Source organism: Xiphophorus maculatus, chromosome 15, assembly GCF_002775205.1.
Source record: "Xiphophorus maculatus strain JP 163 A chromosome 15, X_maculatus-5.0-male, whole genome shotgun sequence".
In the NCBI taxonomy this organism is placed as follows: Eukaryota; Metazoa; Chordata; class Actinopteri; order Cyprinodontiformes; family Poeciliidae; genus Xiphophorus; species Xiphophorus maculatus.
This window is the reverse complement of record NC_036457.1, coordinates 1515987-1540782: the sequence shown is the minus strand read 5'-3', so window position 1 is coordinate 1540782 and position 24796 is coordinate 1515987. Positions and strand designations below refer to the sequence as shown.

At 36.5% G+C, this 24796-nt stretch overlaps 5 protein-coding genes and 1 long non-coding RNA gene across 9 annotated transcripts in view; 4 read left to right on the top strand and 2 right to left on the bottom strand.

The window, feature by feature from the left end:
• tbc1d32 (TBC1 domain family member 32) overlaps positions 1–3030 on the bottom strand; it is a 72234-nt gene extending 69204 nt beyond the window's left edge. For both annotated transcript variants that reach the window (XM_023347762.1, XM_023347763.1), the window contains exons 1-3: positions 2950–3030; positions 921–1082; positions 142–303 (exon numbers count right to left, since the gene is read on the bottom strand). In XM_023347762.1, coding sequence (XP_023203530.1) covers positions 142–303; positions 921–1082; positions 2950–2981 — 356 coding nt within the window. In that variant the 5' untranslated portion in view covers positions 2982–3030. The remainder of the gene's footprint in view (positions 1–141; positions 304–920; positions 1083–2949) is intronic.
• A 269-nt stretch (positions 3031–3299) lies between these two features.
• hsdl1 (hydroxysteroid dehydrogenase like 1) lies at positions 3300–7650 on the top strand. The gene is made up of 5 exons (XM_005815532.2): positions 3300–3724; positions 4573–5018; positions 5132–5215; positions 5978–6100; positions 6207–7650. The coding sequence occupies exons 1-5, from the start codon at positions 3502–3504 to the stop codon at positions 6270–6272; spliced, it is 942 nt and encodes a 313-aa protein (XP_005815589.1). The 5' UTR covers positions 3300–3501; the 3' UTR covers positions 6273–7650.
• A 1149-nt stretch (positions 7651–8799) lies between these two features.
• LOC102233196 (gap junction Cx32.7 protein-like) lies at positions 8800–13503 on the top strand. Of its 2 annotated transcripts, XM_023347885.1 has the most exons (4): positions 8800–9408; positions 10654–10806; positions 10959–11144; positions 11958–13503. In XM_023347885.1, the coding sequence occupies exons 2-4, from the start codon at positions 10678–10680 to the stop codon at positions 12543–12545; spliced, it is 903 nt and encodes a 300-aa protein (XP_023203653.1). In that variant the 5' UTR covers positions 8800–9408; positions 10654–10677; the 3' UTR covers positions 12546–13503. The 2 variants fall into 2 exon arrangements, with proteins under 2 accessions (XP_023203653.1, XP_005815590.1); XM_005815533.2 differs by lacking the exon at positions 8800–9408 and having other exon boundaries at positions 10283–10806.
• On the bottom strand, positions 11033–17120 carry LOC111611384. The gene is made up of 3 exons (XR_002754030.1): positions 17046–17120; positions 16210–16309; positions 11033–11117 (listed from the first exon to the last, which is right to left on the bottom strand). It is a non-coding gene; the product is annotated as an uncharacterized LOC111611384 (long non-coding RNA).
• A 101-nt stretch (positions 17121–17221) lies between these two features.
• Positions 17222–19818, top strand: LOC102232410 (gap junction Cx32.2 protein-like). Its single transcript, XM_005815530.2, has 2 exons — positions 17222–17308; positions 18278–19818. Exon 2 carries the CDS (start codon positions 18305–18307, stop codon positions 19154–19156), a length of 852 nt encoding a protein of 283 aa, XP_005815587.1. The 5' UTR covers positions 17222–17308; positions 18278–18304; the 3' UTR covers positions 19157–19818.
• A 1597-nt stretch (positions 19819–21415) lies between these two features.
• LOC102232675 (gap junction Cx32.2 protein-like) lies at positions 21416–24536 on the top strand. Of its 2 annotated transcripts, none has more exons than XM_005815531.2 (3): positions 21416–21523; positions 22120–22253; positions 23350–24536. In XM_005815531.2, exons 2-3 carry the CDS (start codon positions 22125–22127, stop codon positions 24001–24003), a joined length of 783 nt encoding a protein of 260 aa, XP_005815588.1. In that variant the 5' UTR covers positions 21416–21523; positions 22120–22124; the 3' UTR covers positions 24004–24536. The 2 variants fall into 2 exon arrangements, with proteins under 2 accessions (XP_005815588.1, XP_023203017.1); XM_023347249.1 differs by having other exon boundaries at positions 21418–21523; positions 22123–22253.
• The last annotated feature ends 260 nt before the right edge of the window (positions 24537–24796 follow it).

Genomic DNA, 24796 nt, shown 5'->3' with positions numbered 1-24796 from the left:
GAGAACTCATCCACAAAAAAATAATTGTACATTAAAATGTGGAATTTTGAGCATTTTGTGAAGTTACACATTTTATTAAAAAGGAGATACTTCATCTTTTAACACTTGAACAGTAAACAGAATATTGTGATTTGCACTCACTGAGCCGAGTCTCTAGTTCTCCGAGTCACAGCGTGAATTGACGTGTCCTGTCCGGGTCCGACTGCATGTTGTCCTCCTCTGGTCAGGTTCTGTAACTCATCCTCCACCACCGGACCCAGAGAGCTCTCCACATGCTGACGGAGGTATCTGACGAACTCATAGCTGAAAAACAAACAAATAAAAAAATATGACCCCTTGTATATTAATTTAAGACCAAAAACAACAACCAGCGCAGCAAATGTGCGCAAATCTTTGTCTATATTCTGCAAATGTTAAAATTTCATAACTGCGGTGTTTGAAATGAAATCAAAATAATAAGATTATTCACTCGGTAAATCAATAGAAATCATGGCGGCGACGGATGTAAACAGTTACATGAGATTATATTCTTAATTCAGCCATGGCGCTAAGCGATAATCCTGTATCAGCCATCAGAGGCCAGTCGCTCCGTAGGCGGCGGCTTGGGGAAAACGTGGTCGGCCATTTTACAGAACAGCTACGGATTCAACACGTTACAATGACGTACAACTTTTTATAAACTAAAAAAAGCAAAACAAAAACAAACCATCAACCTCCTACTACATACTTCTTGTGCTCCTCCTACGTCTTCTTCGTCGTTTTCGCCAGTTGTAACATCCGGCTGTTGATCACGTGACGCGAACACAAATATTTCCATATGGCCGAAGAACCGCCATTTTTTGGAAATGAGTGTGTTTTCATTAAACAAACTTATTTCTCTTATTACAGTTTGCGCAGTTCAGTGGTTATTGATGACTTACTTGTGGAAATTGTTGTCGGTCTCCTCCAGGTGGAGGAGAATCTCCTCGGCACATTCAGCGGACGGCGCTCCAGAGATCCTGTCGCTGACGCTTCTCAGTAGCTGCTTGAGGAGAGACTGTAGTTGCACCTCGTCGCCAGCAGAAAGCTGTGACATGTTGCAGCTGATGGATGAAAAAAAGAATTAAGAAAGACTCGTTTTGAGATCCAATCTCTATGACGTTTTTCTGTAGGACAATACTGTAGGAAATCTACAGACTTAAAGGAACAGTATTATATATTTTCCAGGCACATATCATTTTATAGCACAATCAAATAATTGTATTATTTATTTATATCCATTTTGGTCTTTAAAGTACCAAAGTTTCCACATAACCTTACTCTGGTCCATCTAATGATGTAATGTTTGAATATTAAATTATATTTTGATCGACATTTTTACCAAATGCTTTTTTTACTCTTGAGTAATTTCTTGGATGGCTACTTTTTAATTTACTTGAGAAAAAGTATGTTGAAGCAGTGCTACTCTTACTTGAGTATATTTTTTTTACTCTACCCATATATGAGCGTAAGTATGACAAACAATAAAGTATTTCAGATTAGAAAAAATCTCTAAACATAATGTAAACGAAGTGTGACTTGTGATCCATAGGAACTGGGATTCAGGAAAACCTTATTTTAACCACAGATTTGCCTGAAATTGTATTTAATTACAGATTGTTGAAAATAATAGTTACTGAATGGAGATTTCCAGGATCTTCAAAAAAAATACTGTTGGAATATTACAAAACTGGTTGAAAATGTAAAGTACCTCCTTGGAGAAAAACAGAGGATTAGACTTTCATTTTGACAGAATAAAATTCAGATATATTTGGATATTGCAAAATCTGATAATGAAAGAGTCTTTTTCTATTTCTGATTTTAGCATTTTGTCTTAAACAAGCAGGGAAACACAGCAGCACAATCAGATAGAGTATAAATTTAGTTATCAATTTCTTTACTCTCCCACAAACACTAATTAACCTTTAGGGAAAAGAATAGCAATAATTTATGTAAAAGTTGCTTGTTTCTAATTTGCTAAAGTCGAAACTATTGCTAAACACATTAGAACAAAGTTGGTGTGGTCTACACTTTCTATTTACTTTTCCATTTGATAAGAACTGAGTTCATATCATAGTTCAGTTTATTAGTAATTTTACTTATTTAAAGATGGTGCAGCTGGCAGCACTGTTACATTGTTACAGGTCCTGGGTTTGAATCCTGGCCTGGGTCAGACCAAAGTTCATCAATTCAATGAATAAATAAAGCATTAAATAAAATAATGTGATAACTTCAATATCTTTTTCTTCTAATAAATACGTTTAAACTTCTGAATGATGCAATTGATCATTTAATCATTACATTGCAAAACCAAAAAATAAATTCATATTTTAAAAATAAATGTAATGTATTCAAATACAAAATGCAAGAATAAGAATGTATACCTAAAAAATATAAACAATATCAAAATATCTTAATAATGAAGACATTGTTAAGCTGATGTTTGCCTAACATCAGCTCTTCTTTCCTGTGATTACTGGGACGTTAATTGCTTAATGGAGTCACTAATTTATTGCTGTATTCATATAATTTTTTCTGTTGTGAACCGTCACATTAGCGCATCTGTTTCCTGCCGCTGCCAAACAGACTAATTAGTTCATCTTCAACAGGTGTGGAACCTGCTTCCTTTTACAGCACGAAACGCATTTTATGCAATTAAATCAAATCCAAGCCTATGTATCACCGAGTGGACTAATAAATGTTTCAAGGCCCGATATGTTTGCTTATATTATTAATAAACTATGAAGCTAAAGCTACAAAATTTGACCTTTCTTCATCAGCTAAATGATGCTAATTGCTACAACGCGGCTAACAGAGGGCGAAATTGGCTCAATTCTGCTAAATTAACAGTTAAACATTGTAAACCTTAAAGCAGCGTTTCACTGCAGAACGAAATATATCACTGACGTGTGAAAAATAAGGTGCATTTACCTTTTAAAGAGCCAGAAATCGCCGTCTAGCATCACTTGCCATAGACAGTCATGTCTCTATGGAAACGGCTACTCCTCGTTTGGGAGGAGCGTTGTGTTGTGTTTAGAAACCGCCGAAAAACACAAATATTTGCCTATAAAATGTGACTGGAATGATTCATTAATTACTCTAATGTAGTTGAGACTCAAATGTAAAAAATTTATTTGTCTCCATTTTAATTGCTGTTAAAAAACGTGTACTTTTATTTTACTAAAGTAACTCGCTCACCATTTGGGTAAAATCTGGCGGATTTTCTGAGGGCTTTGAAAGCAGCACGGCTGATGTATGCTGGCACGTGACCCAATGTTTTGTTTCTGTTCCGGATAGCTTACGTGAGAGTTTTCTACTTGCTACAGCGTGTGTAAAAACACAACTTTGGTGGAAAATTGACTCGATACAAATTTATGTTTTATTCTTCTTTCTCGTGTACCTGTTAGCTTTACATCCAACCGTCTCCTCGTTGAGTTTTAACTCACTACAAGGTGTAAATAACAATAATAAAGCGTGTGTAGCATGGCGGCGGCCGTGGACAGCTTTCACCTTTTGTACAGAGAAATTTCTCGGTCTTGCACCTCGCACTTCGAGGCTCTGGCCCTGATCGGAGCTCTGTACGCGGCCAGCAGAGCAGTTGTCCTGTTGAGGGACTGCTGCACGGTGGCTAGGGTCCATTTCCTGCCGCGGATGATGCCCAGCGGGAGGCTGACCCAGAGATACGGGGACTGGGCTGTTATTTATGGTGAGAGAAGATAGCAGCAGGTTGGCATTGCAAATATACCAAAAAATATTTCAGCATGAAGAAAAATGTAAACTTTTATCTAAGTGGTGAAACCAAAAAATGTATATTTTAACATTATTTAAGGTACTAAAATCAGCTTAAAATATATAAAATAGACACGCTAAATTTAGTGGTAGCGTTATAGCCTTCTTTCAGCCAGCTGACTGGTAGTGCATAGCAACATGTATATAAGCAGATGGAGTAACGATGCATTACTCTATTCTCATACAGGAAAGGCAAATTGTAGCGTTTTTTGTTATTATTTTTACAACTTAGATTGTAATTATGACTGTTAAAAAATTTGTAATAAATATAGAAAAGTATCAAAACTGCAGTATGTAACGTTTGTAAAGAATATGTATTTTTAACTTTTTTATTTATTTTTATTTTACATACTTGCTAAAACTTTATGATACTGATAATCTGTGAAAAGATCCTTCCTCCCTGTCTGAAGAAATGCACCAATCTAACCAAAAACAACCAATCAGAGCCAGGAGGAGGGTCTTAGTGCTGTCAATCACCCTCATGTACTCATTGCTAAATGTGCTAAGGGAAATTAAATGTTGTTAATTCATAATTCATCAAAAAATATTTCCTGTAGCAGAACTTATCAAAGAACTAAAAATATTATCTCTTGCTGTGAAATCTGTTTTTTTCCCAAATCCAGAGCAGGAATATAAACGTTTTCCACTAATAAGTAATATTATTGTTTAACTTTGTTTTTATTTTATCGCTAAAGTATATCCGCTGGTTTTATTTAGGAAGCTAATGACAGTAAAACAAGGTTTTTATTTTTTCTCTGCTGACAGGTGCAGCTGAGCCTGTAGCCGGTGCTTATGCAGAGGAGCTGGCTCGAAGCGGCATCAGCATCATCTTCATCACGCAGGACGGCTCCTCTGTAAGAAACGCTGCTTCCTTCCTCTCCCAAACCTACGGGGTGGAGACCGCCGTCGTCACCGCCGACTTCTCTCTGGGCCAAGCGGCGGCCAAACCTGTCACAGAGGCCTTGCGGGGTAAAGACATCGGCTTCCTGGTGAACTGTATGGACGAAACGTCGGCTTCGCCCCGGAGCCTGATTGAAATTCCCGAGCAGGGCGTGTTGGATCGGGTGAACAGGAACGTCGGCGCCACCACTCTGATGGCGCGACTGGTGCTGCCGGGGATGGTGGAGCGCAGCAGGGGGGCGGTGGTCAACATATCCTCAGGCGCCTGCTGCAGACCCCGACATGGCAGAGTGACGCTCTCCGCCTTCACTGTAAGATAAACACCTGTGAGATGCATTAATTTGACAACAACAAACCAATCCAACCATTAACTTTATCTTCATTTCTCATATTTGAACTAATGTCACTTTTGCCTCCATTCCAGGGATACCTGGATAATTTCTCAAGAGCTCTTCACTTTGAGTACAGCGACAAAGGGATCTTCATTCAAAGTCTGATTCCTTTCCAGGTAATCCACTGATTACTGATTAATTTATTATTAACATGTCCTGTATTTAACTACCTTTTATGATTTTGTTTGATGTACTGATGACTTTACCTGATTCCTGTAAAGTCTCTGAGTGTTTAGCAAAGTAATATACAAATTAAACGTATTATTATTATTAATTATTATAACTAAACCATATTTCACCTTTCTACAGATCACAGAGAGAGTTTAAGGTTAAATCCTTTGTAATTTATCGCACTGCACATTTTAAAACATTTGCAATTTGGAAATTGTTGTTTGCTTTTAGAAACAGAATGAATATATAGAATATGTTGCTAAAGTATTTAGAGATGCAAATATTTCATTGTCTTGCTTCTAAAGTCTAACATTTTCAAGACAAAACTCATAAATTTTGAGATTAATCTCAGAAATGTTCTAGAAAAATTTGGACAAACTCAAAACTCAGAAAAATGTTCAAAAGTCAAAAAATTTACATTTTTGAAACTCAGAAATTTCCAAGTTTTTTTCTAGAAAATTCCTGAGAAAGATTTCGTCTGTATGTAAATGCCATACTTTGCAGGTTTTTTTTGTTTTGGTTGTAACGTGACAAAATGTTACTTAAGGACTATAATATGTTTTTTTTTCTCTCTGTCAGTTATAGCGATCCACTTCTTCTATGATTGATCCACTTCTGTGTATTATTTCAATTTAAAAAAGCTTTTTAACCAGAAATAAAACCCATTTATTAATGTCTAAAGTTTTATTTTGCTGTTTGTGTTTCAGATATCTTCATCATCCTCAGCAGAGGGATGGTTTGTTCCGAGCCCGGAGGTTTACGCTCGTCATGCCGTTTCCACGCTGGGCGTCTCCAACAGAACCACGGGTTACTGGCCTCATACACTCCAGGTTTGCCTTTTACTTCTTTGTTATTCTGGTTTATATTTGAATCATGACTCAATAATAACTAAATCTAAAGCGTAAAGCGGGTCTTTTGTTTTCTGGTTTTTTACAGTACGGACTCATGAAGTGCATTCCTGAGTGGATCTGGATCCTCGGGTCGCGGGTTTTACTCAGCTAAGAGCTGAAAAGCCTCTTACTGGATCATGTTACACAAGAATTTAGTTTCAGTTTCTTTTGACCTTATTTATTGATATTGTCCTGAAATAAACAGATAAAACTTATTAATTTAAAGCAATAAGTAGGGATAACAGATGATAGTGTTCATAAGAATTCAAGATAGTTAAAAGACGGAGCCAACAGCACTACGGCAGCCCTGTGTGACCAAAACATGCCGGTACTGAGTTTATGAGGAGAACAGGTGTTTACTTTTTGATTTGCTTTCTGCGTTATTTCAACAGATTAAATCGATTTTGAAGTGCTGCAGAGCGACGCCTCGTGTGTTTCCTGCTTCCATTGACTCAGATCAAACCAGGATTTGGTTCATGAGGAAAAGATGTAAAAATCCAGGATTGAACCAGCAGAGATCAGAAAAACGGGCGGCCATTTTAAATAAAAAGTAATTACAGAGTGGATTAGAGTAGATATTACTGCAGGGAGGTATGGAGGATGGATGTTTACAGTATTTATACAATAGAACATAAAAGTCTGGCATAAAAGGCTTAAAGTCTGTAAATATAAATATTTTAATATTTTTCTTTTATCTATCCAGACATTAAATTCCTAATTTTTCCAGTCTGCTTTGTTATTCTGTCAAATTCATCCTGCAGAAACAGATAGAGACAATATTAAAATTATAAAACGAAGCTGCAAACACAAAGCAATAATAATAATTATTATTTGTGATATATCACTGGGTAAAGCCACTTAATGTTGCTCCTTTATGAAAACATTTCTTCATAATTAAAGCTGATCCTCCTGCAGAATGCTGTCAGTAATATAAACGCCCCACGCTCTGTTATTGTGTCTTTAGCTTATCTGTCCAGTGAACATAGAGGCCAGAGAGAGTGCTGCTTCTTTCAGTTCTGCATTGAGCTTCAAGTAACTCCTGAAGGAACATAAAAATGAGTTTCTACGTTTAATATTTGTAGGTTTTGATTTTCAGCTGGTGTGATTGAATTTGACCAATAAATCTTTTTCCATTCAAACATCAAAGTTGGAGTCATTGCTGTGTTTCATCTTACTGCTGCAAACTCCTGTTTTATTTTTAGCATCTACCTATACAGATTTAATCCGATCAATATATTGTTGGCCAGAATGACACATTTTTTCAGGTTCATGTCAATGATTCACATTGAGGAAGCAGAGTCCAGGTTTCTCTGACCCGAATTCAGCCAGAGCGGTTCCTAACCCTCGTAAACAAACCTGAGCTGCACATATACATGCAGGATCCACCTCAGACGTCTGTGATGTCACAATCTGCGTCAACATCCTTCAGTATAATCTGTCAAACATTAAAGAATTAGTCTGGATATCAACAGAACTGCTGTCTGCATTTTAAACTTGGTCAAATCTAATAAATATTTCGATGAACTTCCAGATTTCAGTTTAAATGCAAAAACAGTTAAAACCAGAAGTTTACATACAGTGAATAAATCTCACATACATATTTTTTTCTCACCATGTAATGTTAAAACAGACCAAACTTTTCTTGTTTTAGGTCAGTTATAACCACCAAAATTATTTCTTTTTGATTTTTTCCAGAAAAATTAGGGATAGGGTTATGGTTAGAGATTTTTCTTGTAACTTTCTTTTAATTCATACAGTTAAAAAACAATTATGCATGTAAACCTCTGACTTCTGAGCCCAGACACCCTACAGAGAAAACCCATTTCAGCCGCTTGTATCCACGATCTCATTGTTTCGGTCATGACCCAAAGCTCATGACCATAGATGAGGGTGGGAACTATTTCTATTAGGGTGGGAACTATTTCTATTAGGGTAGGAACTATTTCTATTAGGGTAGGAACTATTTCTATTAGGGCGGGAACTATTTCTGAGAGGTTCTGGCTGGAAATAGTCGCATGGCTCTGGTTCTGGAACCAGTCTTCTTGAGAGGGGCTGGACATACGTCCACTCTGGAGTTGCAAATAGAAATAACTTTTGTAATTCTAATTAAGCTAAAACAAGAAATGTTTGGTCTGATTTAACATCAGACAGTAAAAAAAAAAATTATTTTTATTCACTGTTTGTAAATATCTGGTTTCATCTGTACAAGGTAAAACCTTCTCATTGAATATGATAATAGAAGAACTGCTGTAGATAAAAAGCTTCAGAATAAATATTAGTATAAATAATCAGCTTTATTGGGGAAAAATATATATTTTTATGTGTGAACCTTTTTGTTTTATCACCCATTCCAATAGACTCATAAATTGGTTTTGTTCTTACATTATAAATATTCTTGTTATTCAGTTTTATTTTACATATCTGACAGTTTTATATACATATCAAGACTTTACACAAGTTAAACACAAAATGTGGTGGTGGCAGCATCATGCTGTGGGGATGAAAACTGGCTGATTTAAACTACTTGTAGGCCACAAAATTCTTTAAATTAAAAATTCAAAAAATTTTTTTTTTTTTTTCCCTTTTGCAACATTTTATAAAATCTGTGGATCATTAAAGATCCAAAACATAAAATCAGCTTCAAACTGTCGCCTTATTAAAAGAAAAACACAATTTCCACTTTTATGGGGTCATCAATTGTTTTCTACTTTGTTCGCCAAATTTTTACCATCCTTGACTTGTGGTCAGGGGCCGAACAAAATCAATTCAAGGGCCACAAATGGCCCAGGGGCCACACTTTGGACACCCAAGGAATTTTTTTTGACCAAAGTGATTTACAGGTCATCCAGTATGACTGAGATATTCTGCAATATTTCAGCCTCCTGATGTTAAAACCTGTTAGAAGATCATTCTGTAAAATTACAAATGCAAACAGCACTTTTTGGTTCATTTTTTAAATTGAAAAACACGTATCATATCACAATTATGCTATAATTTGTGACAAAAATAATAAAAAAGTTGGTATGAGTAGTTTTTACAAGGAAAAGTTGAACAAGTGAGAAAAGCTTCATGTTTCTGTTGCTCACTTTCAGCTCTGGCTCCAGTGTTGTGGTTTGGACGGCGTCCTTCCAGATAAGCCAGCGAATTAACCGTGACACACTTTCTTCTTCACTCTCTCTTCTCGTCCTTTACTGCAGCATTCGCTCTTTTCATCCACATTTCCTCCATTTTTACAGTTTCTCCACCAGGTGAGTTGCTTTTCCCTCTTTACAGAAAATTTTGTTAAGTTCTTATTGATCTCTGTCTGGATTTCCTATGATATTTTAAGGCTTTAAATTAATTTTTTATGTGCATACTTCATTCTAAACATCCAAAATAAAACAATGAAATCTAATTAAATGAAAACAGACTTAAAAAAAAAGGAAAGGTATTATATGAAACTATATGCATGGTATTTTAAGTTTCTGAAATTTCGGATTTGCTTCAGGTTTGAGAGTTCAGCAGATTAGTGTGTTTATATTTGAAGCCTGCAGCTGTGGATTTATCTGCATAGTTACAAGGCAGTGAGAAATGATAGAATCTTGACCTTCTGAGAGATTCACTTTGTACCTACTTACAGAAACCACAGCAAGTCTAAAAAACAGATATAACTTCACAAACATGTCCTGAAATTAAATCCTTTCCACAATTTTTGGGGTTTATTTTGTAATATTGTAAAAATAATGGTTGTATAAAATTCAATCCAGAGGTCTGCAACCTTTACGCTCCACATTTGCCTTGAGTAAAACTGTTACAAGACTTTTTAAAATCACACAAAACTTCACATTTTTTTATATTTCTGGAAATTTGTTGCCTGATTTTTTTATTATGAAATAAAGTAAAACGCAAAACTTTGCAGAAAAGAAGATGGAAATGTTTCTATGAAGCTAAATTGGGGCCATAAAATTTGTTTGTAAAAAAACCGAAACTGAAAAAGTTTTGAAAATGAAAAAACAACATTGGATCAGAAAAGTAGTTTAAAATATTTTTTCTAAACTACAAAGTTTTTAGTTTCAAATCTTTATTTTCAATTTTACATTTTTTGCCTTTTGAATAAACTTCACAACCCTAATTTAGCTCCATACATTTTTTTTCTGTGGGATGTTAAAATTTAGGGAATATTAAAAGACATAAAAAAACATAGTTTACAACTTAAAGACAGAAAAAAAAGATCTAATTTTTTCTGCGGTGAAGAAAATGCATCTAAAACCTGCATTTTAAGGTGGTTCTGTTCTGGACAATCAATTTATAACATAAAATTTGCTTAAACCAGCATCTGTTAGTAAGTTTATATAAAATATATTTATATTATTTAACTAAATTACAGTTATTAAGAGCCACTGCAGAACATCCAAAGAGCCAGGTGTGGCTCCGGAGCCGCAGGTTGAACACCCTTGGTACAGATGATGAATGGATTAGTGAGTGAATGGTGTTTCTGTGTGTCTCTGATACAGAAGGCGGTTTAGCTGCCAGCTGAAATGGGAGAGTGGGACCTACTGGGCCGGCTGCTGGAGAAAGTGCAGAGCCACTCCACCGTGATCGGGAAAGTCTGGCTCATGGTTCTGTTTATTTTCCGGATCATGGTCCTGCAAACCGCCGCTGAAAAGGTCTGGCCAGACACAGAACATGAAAATAAAAAAGTACAAAGTTTCCAACTCAATAAATCAATTGATTACATGAAAAGACAGCTTGAAAGAGTCTATCAGTTCCAGAAAAATGAAAAACACGATAACTTGGTTCTTCCTCTGATCCTACCCAGGTTTGGGGCGACGAACAGTCCGACTTCATCTGTAACACTCAGCAGCCGGGATGCGAGAACGTCTGCTACGACGTCGCCTTTCCCATCTCTCACGTCCGCTTCTGGGTCCTTCAGATCATCGCCTTGGCAACCCCAAAGCTGCTGTACCTCGGCCATGTCCTCCATGTGATTCACATTGAAAAGAAGGTGAGCTTCTGCTAAACCGGCTAGCGCTAATTATGAGGAACAATATGCTAACTAAAGCATTAATCATAAATATTAGTTCCGCTAACGCTAAACCCACATGGTGTTTAGTAGACACTAATGTTAAAGTGCTACGTTCAACCATGTTGATACCCACAATATAGATATATTCACAACATCCTCACCCTCAACAGGCTCTAATTCGCCGCTACCTGCCTGTATGGTTTGAGTTACAGGAAGTAATTCTTTGGAATAAACCTGGTTTCAGTTTTATAGCTGTTGAGTATTGCTAACTTTGTTGCTAATTTGTTTACTGCGATGCATTCTGGGTACAGAATAAATGTCTTTTGCTGGGTGGAGAACATGAGGAAAGAAAACGAAACTGCTCAGTAAACACTCTTTACCCCTTCAAAATAAGAGCATGAATAGTTAGGGCTAATTACTTGAATATAATAATAAAGTTGCTAACCAAAACCTTAACACAGAAGTCAAACTGTATACATCTGAAGTTTTACTAAACAGTCAACAGTATTGGCGTTTTGAATTTATGTGTAAAAATTAATTTAGGGGAAGCTAAGTGCGCTAAACTTTTTTAAGGTTAGCAAGTGCTAAAACAAAAAAATTGTTCCACTGCTTTCCTTTTGGTTCCCCTACTTCTAGGAACCACTTGTTGTTCCTAGCAACAAGGGAAGGCTCAACTTATCCCAATATCCCCAATAAAGTACCTAATTTGATCAGATGTTAATAATAAACTGTATTTCTGGAGGCTTTTGCCACCAGAAAGTGTCTGACTTTGACTCATTCTTCTAACATTAGATGAAGGAAAGGATGAAGAACCAGGCAGAGCTGGACGACAAAGTGAGTCTCTTCCTCAGGAGGACCTTCAAGGTTCCCAAATACACAAAAAGCAGTGGGAAGATCAGCATCCGTGGTCGCCTCCTCCGCAGTTATGTCCTGCATCTCATTGCCAAGATTGTTCTGGAAGCCCTGTTCATTGTGGGTCAGTACTTTCTGTATGGTTTCACCCTTGAGCCCCGGTACGTGTGCTCCCGCTCCCCATGCCCTCACAAGGTGGACTGCTTCCTGTCCCGACCGACCGAGAAATCCGTCATCATCTGGTTCATGCTGGTGGCGGCCGTGGTCTCGCTCGCCCTCAGCGTCGCCGAGCTGCTCTACCTGCTCGTGAAGGCGGTGAAGGAATGCGCGGCCAGACGGCAGGACTACACCGTCACCCCGGTGACGCCCCCGAGGTCGAAGAAGAAAGTTTTTCAGAAGCAAAGCGAGATGATCCAGAATTGTGTCAACCTGGATTTGGAGCTGCAGGGGAGGAAATCAGGGATGAACGGGACGGTAGGCGCTGTAGACATGGCGACGGAGAGCAGCATTGGGGAGGTCCACATCTGAGTCATCAATCTGCGTTTTGTTTGATCGGCAGACAGGGAAGTCTTGGTGAAGTAAATAAAGTGGGGATGGAGGTCACCATCTTCCGTTCACAGAACAAAGTTACACAGAATTACTTAAATGAGTAAAAAATGAAACTAAAAGCTTCATTATTTTAAAGGGGACCTGTTATGCGTCCTTGAACAAGTTGGAATGGGTCTCTGGGCTGCACCAAACATGTTTGTTTACATACACAAATGATTCTTAGATAATAAATTTTAAATGGTCACTTCTGCCTATTTTTAGCTCCTTTCAGAATGAGCTGTTTTAGGGCTCTGTCTCTTTAAATCCAGACAATCTGCTGCTGGCCACGCCCCCCCATCTTTACGTTTACACTCACACGTGAAAATGGCTGCAAACAGAGGCGCAACTATAAAACCGTACATTTTAAATCTTGAGTCCAAACTAAACACTTGTCTTTTCCAAACATGCTGGAGTTCTACTTGGTTGCTAGGTAACGGGGCTGGGCTCAGCTGGGGTTGCTAGGTAACGGCAAAGTGACTCAAGGTTGTGACTTAATAATTGTAAAGTTTTTGAAACGGCTCATTTTCCATGCATCAAAAAACGTATTGCCAGAAAATGGCTGTTTTTTTTAAAGAACTTTGTTTTTAGAAGCAGTAGAGACCCAAACAGAAGTGAATTTTTCATAATAGGTCCCTTTTAATACAAAGATCGTTTTTGTGGATATTAATAATTTTTATATTAGAAGTCTACAATTTTACAATACATAGGTTTTAAAGAATATTTTTAGTGTTGCATGTATTGTTTTTAACTAGTCAATTAATCGCTAACTGAAGTATACAGACTAATGAAAAAACATATATATATGCATATATAACATTTGAGATAAAAACAGCTTTTTCTGTCAAAATGTTTAACTCAAAACTCTTCACATGGCCTAGTTTTAGCTTCACCTGGTTCAAATTCCTTAAAGAAAAGTTATATTGTTGCATTTTAGGCAACAAAATATTAATTTTATTATTTTAAAAGAGAAGTGAACTGTTTATTTGCATTCTTTCATTGTATTTCTAATATTGCATGAAAAGAGCTTAAGAGGTAACATTATAAATTTGTAGAATGTGCCAATTTCTCTTATCGGATTAATCGATTACTAACATAAATGTTAGTAATCGATTACTAACATAACTGTTAGTAATCGATTACTAACATAAATGTTAGTACTAATACTAGTAATTAGTAACATAAATGTTAGTAAACATAAACTGTTAGTAATCGATATAAACCGTTAGTATAAAGCTAGTATTTTTCTTACTAGCTATACAGTAAAAATATAGTTTGTCTTCTGAAAGATGAACTTTTGTTGAATATTTTAGATGTTTGCCTTTCTATAAGTTTGTCTTTTTCTTAAAACGTTTTCTGTGATGAGTTAAAGTTGCCTGCGTTTGTCATACCAAGAAAAGTTTCTGGTTTAGAAAAAAAACAGTTTTTCTTAATCTGTATGTTATTTTTGTTCTGTTTCCCCAGTAAATTGTGCCTGTATATTTCATCACCACACATTAGTCATCCCTCTCCCTGCAGTCATGCGGTTCCTCTTTTCATGCTGGTTTAGCAGTTTTTCTTTGCCAGTCAGTTTGGGCACACAGTGAGTTCTGGATTCTGTTGCTTAATAAAGACTTTTACTTCTCTAATCTTCTTGGCTCCAATAATGTAGTTTTTATTTGCCTCTTACTTCTATAAAAAGTTATTTTTTCCAGACAGGAGGGCATAGAAAGTACACCCTCGTATATTTAAAATGTTCTTCTACAAAACAAATATTACACACTGTGATTATCTATTGATCACAGTGTTGCCACTCAGTAACTCGTAGCAACGCCTTTAGTAACTCATACTTGTTGTTTCCTGTTTGACTTTAATGTGAATTTTGGTCCAGTTTTCTGCAGTGTTGCTGCCGGGTTTTGGCCCGGTCTCTGTCTTCGTTTAGAGACGAGTTTATGGATATCATAGGTCGTCCAAATCACCACCCCTCCACCACCGTGCTTCATGCTGTGAGTCATTTGTCGTCACTTTGTGCTCTATTTTGTCCAGAAACAGCACTTTTCCTCTTGTTTAAAACTGTCCACATTGTCCCAGACGTTTTGGAGTTGGTTCTGGAGTGTTTTCCATGGCTACAGATTTTTTTATTTATTTATTTGTTGTTGTTTTTTTAAGTTTTGAGATTGGCAGCTGGTTGAAAAACAATATTTTTGTGGAAGTAGTTTTAGACATAACTTTATTTCTTGAAGAATAGCATTTGATTCTCTGAGGTCATTGCTGATGCCGTTCCACCTTGGCGTTGTATAAACTGGTCAAACTGATGATGAAGAGTTTTGAATTATGGGATCTGCTTAGTTTTGTTTTTTCCCCATATAGATTTTATAGGTTGTTTGTTTTATTGTTTAAATCAGGGGTTTCCAAACTTTATGTCAAATGGGCCAAAATTGTCAAATCAAAACTAAATTTTTTGTTAAAAGTGGATGTTATTAATATCACATCAAACACTTATGCATCCAGTTTTCAAATTATTTTAGACTCGGTTAAACAAATGTATTTCCAGTTATTAGTAATAAGATTTGAGTTACTTTCTTTTAAAACGCTTGCTATATGTAGCTGAGTTTAATAAATTACATAAAAGAAGCAAACTTGGGTGCAGCAAAGTCAACTTTTAGTAAAAGTCTATGAATATTATAAAGGTTTGGTTGTAAAAAGACAAATACTTTGTGTTATATTTAACATTTTCAACTATCAGTAATAATTTTATTAATAAACTAATTTGTATCATTATTGAACTGCAGTGTAGGGCCACAAAAAATCAGTCCAAGGTCCACAACTTGCCCCCACGCCACACTTTGGACACCCAGAGTTTAAACCATTTATTTTGGCTTAAACCAAAATAAATAAATGAATATATAATGTGGATTTTTTGTGTTTTTGATAAATGTAGAAGATTTGTAAGCCTTGTAAAGACCAGATTGACCACAATAAGTTAAAATGCATAAATTTGTACAAATCAATAAAGGTCTTCTTACTGTTTTACCAGCAGTAAGACATTCAGAGACTGTATTTCTGTCTCTTAAAAGGGATACAAAAACTAATTCCACCTGCTTAACTCATCTACTTGAGTCCTAAAATGGTTCTGATCTGAAACAGAGAGATTACAAAACAAACATTATTAGACCTAAAAATGACTTCTTTTTTTTTACTTACGTAAATTTGTTTTAAAATTGATGACTGGACCGATGAGTGTACGGCTGTAAATGTATAAGCGCCCAAACCTTACAGATTATGAAAGCAAGACTCCAGGAGGGAAGAAGGAAGAATGTGACTGTAAGCAACGCGAGTCACTGTAAGGAGTGAATAACTAAACTGATTAATTTTGTTCAAAGTTGATCTATTTCCAATCTTAAAAAAGAACATTTCAGAGCGCAGTCTGATCTAAACGTTTTAACTTTAAAAACACGGCCTGTCTTTAAAGTAATTTCATCCTAATGATCAATAAACGTAAAATCAATCTGTTACATCTCTGAGGGAAAATGCTGACCCTATCTTCTTACTGCTTATGAGTCCAGACTTTGACTAGGCCACTCCAAACCATCATTTTGTTTTGCTTTAAAGGCATTAAAATGCATACCTGTTGGTGCAGTGGTGCTCCCGAGCGGTGGGGATGAGGGGGCCAGGGCCCCGTCTTCAGAAACACTATCCACCCCATCGGCCCTCCAAAAGAATCGTGCCTTCAATGAAGACGCAAATATAAACCCCAATAAATTCATATACATAACTAAATGAATATGAACTTGTTTTCTTTGCATTATTTGAGGTCTGAAAGCACTGCATCTTTTTCCTTATTTTGACTATTTCTAATTTTCTGTGATTAAGTACAAAATTTTTGCTTGGAATTTCTGAGACATGTTGTCAGTAGCTTATAGAATAATTATTTTTATTTTCTATCCTTGTTGAATTATTATACTGTCCCTTAAATGGAGTAAATGATTCCTGCTTTAGATGTTGTTCTGGGTTATTCTGTGACCTCCTGGAAACGTCATAAATGGGATTTTGTCATTTTCCATTTGTTTTTCATCTTTTCATTATATATATATTTTTAGATTTTGGCATTATGTGTTGTTTTTTGAGATCTTTTGGCCTCCTTCATGTTGTCAGACAGATGATACTTAAGTGATTTTTTGATTCAACAGTTTACATAGCAACCAGGCTTTGGGTGTAACATGTGAAATTGACCCAAAAATGGGATTAGTCACAGTTATTCAAAATTTAACACAATTGAACTTTCGCATTAGGTCGGGCTGAGCTTTTTGGCTTCTAGTAAACTTAATAAAAATAACTTTTGGTGTTAATGAAGTGAAGTAAATCCAGAGGAAATAAAAATAGTTAATTAAATAATTAATCTGAAATGTTAAAATAGAAGCATTTCCTTACATAATAATAGTTTAAAATATTATCACACCAAACCTCCAGTCTTTCCAGCAAACTTAAATTTGGGCTTCAGAGTCGTCAGTCATTAGTTGCTCCTACAGCCGGTTTAGTCTCACTTCATTTTTTTTCTATCTTTGCCCGCTGACGGTTACAAAGTGACATAAAGGCCAGATGCATGTTGCGTAAGTTGATCCCTCTGAGTGCTGCTGTCCTCACGCAGCACAAAACTCCAAGGTCCAACCATAGTTAGTGATCCTTCTCTAGCCAGCAGAGACAGTCCTTTCTCACCAGGTCAGCAGGTAAGATGGTTCTGTTTTCACCTTTCTGCTGCAGATCTCTGATCACTTTAGAAAGCAACGGTGCTTATTTCTGTTGAGATCTTTCAAATTTAAGGTGTTTTAATTTTTTAAGCATTTCTGATCAGATTGATGAAAAGTTTTTTGTAAAAGCTTATTTAAGCATATCAGATTGCCTCTAGTTGTTTGACTAGTTTAGATTTAAGGTGTTTTGTTTGTTTTTTTTGTATAATTTTGCTTTTTATCACTTTGACTCAGTTTTAGTTTCCATGATGAATGACAGTTTGGGTGAAATGTTGATCAAAAAGCTCAAGGTTCAGCTGGCGCATGTGTTTTCCTTCTTATGCTTAAATTCAAATCTGTTCAATTCAGTTTAGTCTAATTTACAAAAACATATTTCAATTCAGTCCTAGACAGATTCAAACACAAATTAAAACAACAATCTTTCTTTTAAGAAGATTATAAAACATAATATTCTATTAAGTGGACTGATTCGGTAGATTGCTGCATCATTGCACATATAATATAACATCTTTTTTCATTGTTTGTTTGGGTTTTTCTAATATACATTGCCTGTTTTGTGTTTAATATATTCTATATCCTTCATAAAAGTCTTTTTTTACCAAAAGTAATTTTTTTATTTTCCCTAAATCATGACTTGGGTCATTATTTTAGGAAGGTAGCGGTACAGTATAGCGAAATGACTTTTTCTTCCAGCTACTCCTTTTCATTCAAAACTTTTGTTTATATCAACATGTTTCATGTTAATTTTAAACTGTAAATAAATGAAATAAATAATCATTCATCTATTAAACAGTAAGTCGTTTTCTTTCCGTACGAGTGCATTGATTAGATAAAATGTTGGGGTTAATAATTCAGCAGCAAGGTGTGGTTCAGGGTCGTTGAGACCAAAAAGAGGAGTTTGTTCAATCGATTAAGTTCTGACGCGTTTCTTCCTTTGCTTTGCCACAGATTAGAGCCTGAACAGCCTCAGTAAAGATGGGAGACTGGGGGATTTTGTCCACCTTGCTGGAGCAAGTCCAGTCCCACTCCACTGTGATCGGGAAGATCTGGATGAGCATCCTCTTCCTGTTCCGGATCATGGTGCTGGGAGCGGGCGCCGAGAACGTCTGGGGCGACGAGCAGTCGGACTTCATCTGCAACACCCAGCAGCCCGGTTGTGAGAACGTCTGCTACGACTCGACCTTCCCCATTTCGCACATTCGCTTCTGGGTCCTGCAGATCCTCTTCGTGTCCACGCCGACGCTCATCTACCTGGGCCACGCCATGCACGTCATCCAGCAGGAGAAGAAGCTGAGGGAGGCGCTGGCGAGTCCGGACGGGCCACGGAAATTCAAGCAGCCCAAATACAGCGACGAGAAGGGACACGTAAAGATCAAGGGGAACCTGCTGGGCAGCTACCTGACCCAGCTCATCTTCAAGATCATCATCGAGGCCGGCTTCATTGTGGGACAGTACTACCTGTACGGCTTCGTCATGGTCCCCATGTTCCCCTGCCAGAAGAAGCCGTGTCCCTTCACCGTGGAGTGTTACATGTCCCGGCCCACCGAGAAGACCATCTTCATCATCTTCATGCTGGTGGTGGCCTGCGTCTCCCTCCTCCTAAACGTCATTGAGTTGGTCTACCTGATGGCCACAAGGTGTAGGTGCAAGAGCCGCACCCAAAGGGTCACGTCGGCGGAGCACCCCGCCAGCCTCTCGGGCACCAGGTGGCCGACGACGGAGGACACGATGAGGCAGAACAAGGTGAACATGGAGCTGGAGAACCACAGCGTGGGAGGCAGCCTGGACGGAGCCAAAGAGGAGAAACGGCTCCTGAGCGGACATTAGCTTCCCAAGATTAGCTTGTTTTCAATACCTTCAAGAGACTCGAACCAGTGTGTTCGTTCAGAGAAAGTCATTGTGCGATCGTGCATATTGTATACTAACAAAAATCACCATTAATATCCAACGGGAACAGTCACAGTAGCTGTGTTTCCATTACAATGAGCGCTTTGTCGATATTCCGCTTAATTTTGCAATTAAAATCACATGAATAAGTCATTAAAAAACATGCCGCTCCATCATCCACCTACCACTTCCTGTTGTCTTCTTCATTGTTTCCGGCAGTAGTAACATCTAGTTGTTGATCACATGACTTCTGTGATGCAAAGAAAGTGTTTCCAATACAGTTTTGCTAAACACAATATTTTTAAAATTGACCATTTTATTTTTGTTGTTCCAATTCACTCAATCATATGGTCAATGGAAATGCAGCTATTGATGAATTTTTATTCTTGTTTTAACTTGAAATCTACTAATAAAAGTGTGCAATACTGATTTTATTTATACTAGTGACTGAAAGAGTGAGAAGTTTGTTTAGTGTTTTCTTTATGTGTTTGTGACTCAGATCTTTTCCATGAAAATATGCTTCCTGTACTATGATTACGATGATTGTAGCAGAGATATTTTTGTATGGCTTTATCTCTTTCTAATAAATGATTGAAACTGAACAAAGTTGTTTTTTCTAACTACAGAAAATAAAGTAAGAAATTAAATTCTGAAGAATCTGAATAATAGTTGATCTATAAAATACTTCACTAACATATTAGTGTGAGTTATTTATTAATACTATACCAACATATTAGCTTTTTCTCGCTCTCTGACTATAAATTATACTAAACATTTCCTGATTTAGCATGTTTTTAGCAGTTGGTATGGCTTGGGCCAAATGTTTTTGAGATCAGAGTTTTGTGACAACCTCATAAAAATCAACTTTGTTGTCTTTAAATGCCTTTTTAAATACATTTGCAGTATACTAAGAGAATGATCGATTGACTTTCTGTCTTTAGATTTAGTTATCCCACATAATGTTTTTCCATTGTGACGTCATCCGTTACATAATGTGGATCAATCCCTCCTGCAACAAGACTCCCACACAGCATGATGCTGCCACCCCCATACTTTCTAATTGTGGCTTTTCTGTAAAATGTAACGATGGCGAAATTAAGTGATATAACCTTAAAAATTAAGGTCTTAAAACTGTATTCTGGCTTTTTGAGTAATGGCCTCTTCCTTCCTGAACAGCCTTTCAGCCTTTGTAAGCAGAAAACGTATTTCTCTATGAAAATTAAAACTTTCATCAAAGTATTTTCAGATCTGAGATTTGCTCCTGAAGTGTCTCTAATTGACAAAAATCTTGTGAATTCTGGTTGTTATAGAAAACATTGTTTCTTTAGTCAGAGGCTTCTTCAAATTTGATGTGATACTGACTGCTGCAGGAAATCTTTCCTACCTCCAGCCATCAATGTCTACAATATTGCTTTGAAAAATTTTAATTAATATGACTTCAAGCAATATTTAATTTCCTTTTTGGATCAATAAAGTACTTTTGCATTGAAATGAATTGATCTGAATTAATCTGAAGCTTACAAAGCCCTAAGATAATCGTCTGAGCATTTTCACATTTAGTGTTTGTCCACTTCTGAACATTTTATATACTGTATATATAAATATAATTACAGTTTTTACTACATCAAGTAGCAGCAGTAGTAGTTAAAATAGGTCCATAAAGACATAGAACAACCAATGACAGCTTGATTTATTTGGAATAAAATTATTGCAGTGACTGACATTTGTGAGTCAAAAGTTATGCTTGCTATAATTGTTACACTATAATTCAGCAGATGAAGAACGTATAAAAGTGTAAAATGTCACTCTGACTGAGGATGAGACGGGGTTGATTATGTTAGCGAGACAAAGCACCTCTATAACCGTCAAATATTGTCTTTAAACTTCCATCTGTTTTTCATGTTTAATATGTTATAATGGACAGTTTCTGTCAGAACAATGTGGTTTTTACACCTTAACTCTGTTATTAATTTACAAAAAAACTCCTAACTTTTTAACTCATAACTTTTTAGATCCATATCTCGCATATTTGTCCTAAAACAGAACTATTCGTACTGTTAAAGCAGAAACATGGGTTTTTTAAACTGCTGCCAATCATTAACTTTCACAATCTTGTCAGAGCTCAGCCCAAATGTATCATTTCCAGATGTCACGACAACGTGACGGCTCAAGCTGTTGTGCAACAGCATCTAATCTAAAGTTCAAGGTATCGTCCACGAGTTTAACTCGGAGCAGTGGACGCTGTCATTCAGCTTCAGCGCCGGTGGCCAGTCAGTTTGTCTCACAGAAGACCGTTTTAAATCTAAGGTAAGGGGGAAACAGATTTTTATATTATCTTTATCATTTCCATACAAGAAAGTAGGATCAAATGTAAAACATGTTTATTTTTGCAAGGATATAGCAATATTTAAGCTAAGCAGATGTCATAACCTCATATTAATATTTATTTATATATATAGTGTTTTAAACATGTCTATGTGCATGTTTGTTAAAAGTAGGACTAACTAAGCAAAATATAAAATCTGAGTTTTACAGTTTTTCTTTGCTCAGATTCAGCTGTTCTGATTAGCTGGGATAACACAACAAACAGTGAAGAACTTTCTTATGATTTAAGATGAACGTAGCAGTAAATGAAAACATGAAACAGGAAAAAAACTGCTTTTTGATGCCAAATGTGATCAAATATTTCTTCACATTCAGTTCAGTGAGATCATATTAGAGATAAAACTGGTATATTTCTGTATAATTTTATCAAATAAATACTTCAAAGATAACACATAATGCATTATTCTTCGTTATAAAGCTTAAAAAACTGTTTTTCCTGTTTGTTTGCTTGATTTTTGACTAAAATGAAAAATAAATGAGACTTGATTATTTCTGATTTTACAAACTGCTGTGTGCAGAAGCCATGGGAGAGTGGGGATTCCTGTCCACTCTGCTTCATAAGGTGCAGACCCACTCCACTGTGGTGGGAAAAGTCTGGCTTAGCGTGCTTTTCATCTTCAGGATCATGGTGCTTGGAGCGGGAGCCGAGAAGGTCAGACTATGATATTTAAGCTTATAATTTTTTTAATATCCAATTTTCCCCCCATTTTTTGTGTGTAAAGTATAATGTATATATGACAGTAACTTGTACATCATTTAAGTACGTAAATAGCTCTCTCTGGTGGCTAACTGTAGGTATTCTGAAGCTAACTTACAGCTAACATCACATTTATAGCAGATGTGTGAACAATAGTGTAAAAGCTGCGAATTAATCATTAAATAGCAGCTTATTGTGACTGTAATAATCTTTCCTTATGAGCTTAAGAGCTTAAAATTAACCAGTTTAACTCATTAATGATTTATTTTATTCTAAAACCAATTATTCAAACATCTTTCATAGTTTGTCACATTACAAACACAAATTTAAATGCAATAATTCGAATTTGAAGTGATAGAACAACATAATTAGTGAAGTGGAAATAAAATCCTATTTTTCCCCAAATACAGATGTAAAAAACTCTGAAGTTTGGCTCCCTTTCAAACATAGTAGTAGCAGAATCATGCTGTGGGGATTATTTTGTTCAGCAACAGCAAAGATAACCGTGACAAATAAAAAAAAAATTCTGAAATTACACATTTTACATATCCTTACTTTACTTCTCAGTACTTTGAAGGTAACTGGCTGCAATCGATTTTCTTCAGACTCACTGAATGAGAATCAAACATGTTTTAACCAAAAATCCACCAGACACAGACGCACACCTTCAGTTTCTGTTAAAGTTTCATCCATTTTCTATTGAAAGAAACTGATTTAGAAACATTTTCTTTTGCCTGATTTTGTTATTTTTTGTTACCTAAATTAATTATTGTCATTTTGATCTTTAAAATACCAAAATTTCCACCTAAATATATATTTTGGTCTGTCTGATGATGTAATTTTTAAATATTAAATGATTGATAATTTGATCAGCTACTCTGTACTTTTTACCAAATACTTTTTTACTCTTACTTGAGTAATTTCTTGGATGACTACTTTTTACTTTAACTTGAGTAATTGATGTATTGCGACTCTTACTTGAGTATAATTTTTGGTACTCTGCCACCTCTGATAACAACAATAATAATAAAATCTAGTTTTAACGTTGCAGGTTTGGGGTGATGAACAGTCCAAAATGGTTTGCAACACCAAGCAACCTGGTTGTAAGAACGTCTGCTACGACCACGCCTTCCCCATCTCGCACATTCGGTTCTGGGTTCTCCAGATCATCTTCGTCTCCACGCCAACCCTGGTCTACCTCGGCCACGTCATCCATGTCAACCACAAAGAGAAAAAGCTGAGAGAATACATGGAAGCCCACCCCAGCCGGGGGATTGTGAAGGGGCCAAAGTACTCTGACGAAAAGGGGAAAGTCCAGCTCAAGGGCAACCTGCTGGGAAACTACATGACCTCCATCTTCTTCAGAATCCTCCTGGAGATAGGCTTCATAGTGGGGCAGTATTACCTGTACGGGTTCATCATGGAGCCGCAGATCGTCTGCTCCCGGGCGCCATGTCCCTTCACCGTCGAGTGCTTCATGTCTCGGCCCACGGAGAAAACCATCTTCATCATCTTCATGCTGGTCATGTCCTGCGTCTCGGTGGTGCTCAACGTGGTGGAGATCTTCTACCTGGCGTGCACCAGGTCGTCCAGGCGGAAGTCCAAATCGGTGCAGACAACGGCCATCGCCATCCACCCGCGTTTCACCACCGACAGCATGATGAAGAACGAGAAGCTCGGCCTCCATGACTCCAGCACGGCTTGAGGGACGACGTTCGGTAGATCCACCGAGTCTGTTGGCGGCAGGGCGGGAGAAGCGGTGACTGCGCTGCAAAAACACAAAATATTACCCAGCGTTTTTGGTTTGTTTTTTAGTGCAAATATTGTTATTTTAAATGTTTTGAGTGTACTAAGATATTTCCACTAGAGACTAAATAAAAATACTTGGTCAGATTTTGTGTTTTTGAAGTGTACAAAGGTTAAATTGTGAGAAGAAATTCCCCGTTTGTACGACTACAGTTACAGAATACAGTGCTGTTATTTATGCTGGTATTAAATTACTAAACATATGCAAATTTGGAGTTCTAGCTTGTTCCTGTTTGATTAGTAACAAACTTAAATATCTAGTAGTGTTGATGTCAATGAGATTGTGAAGAAAAAATTGTTTTATTTGGTGTTTGCTTTGTGTTTTGTACATATTTGTATGGGGATCACAGCTCTTCTGCAGGAAGCTGCAAATGTTTGTTTTTTAAATCTATTTGTTTGCTCTACAAGACCTGATTATACATTTTTTGCAAATCTTTTGGTTGGCTTTCTTTTTATCAACAAGGTTTTTTTTTCTTTTTAACATAATTAAATTCATGCAGTACAAAATGTATAATTTTATGTCCTATTTTGTAAAATAAAATTATATTTTCTGAAAGGTTAAAATTCATTTTTAAATTAGTTTTTCTTATTTCAAGTGTATTAACATATTTGCATTAGAAACTGCACCAAAAATACTTTGTAAGATTTTGTATTTTTGAAGTAAATCCTACAAAAACAAGCCCAAACCATCA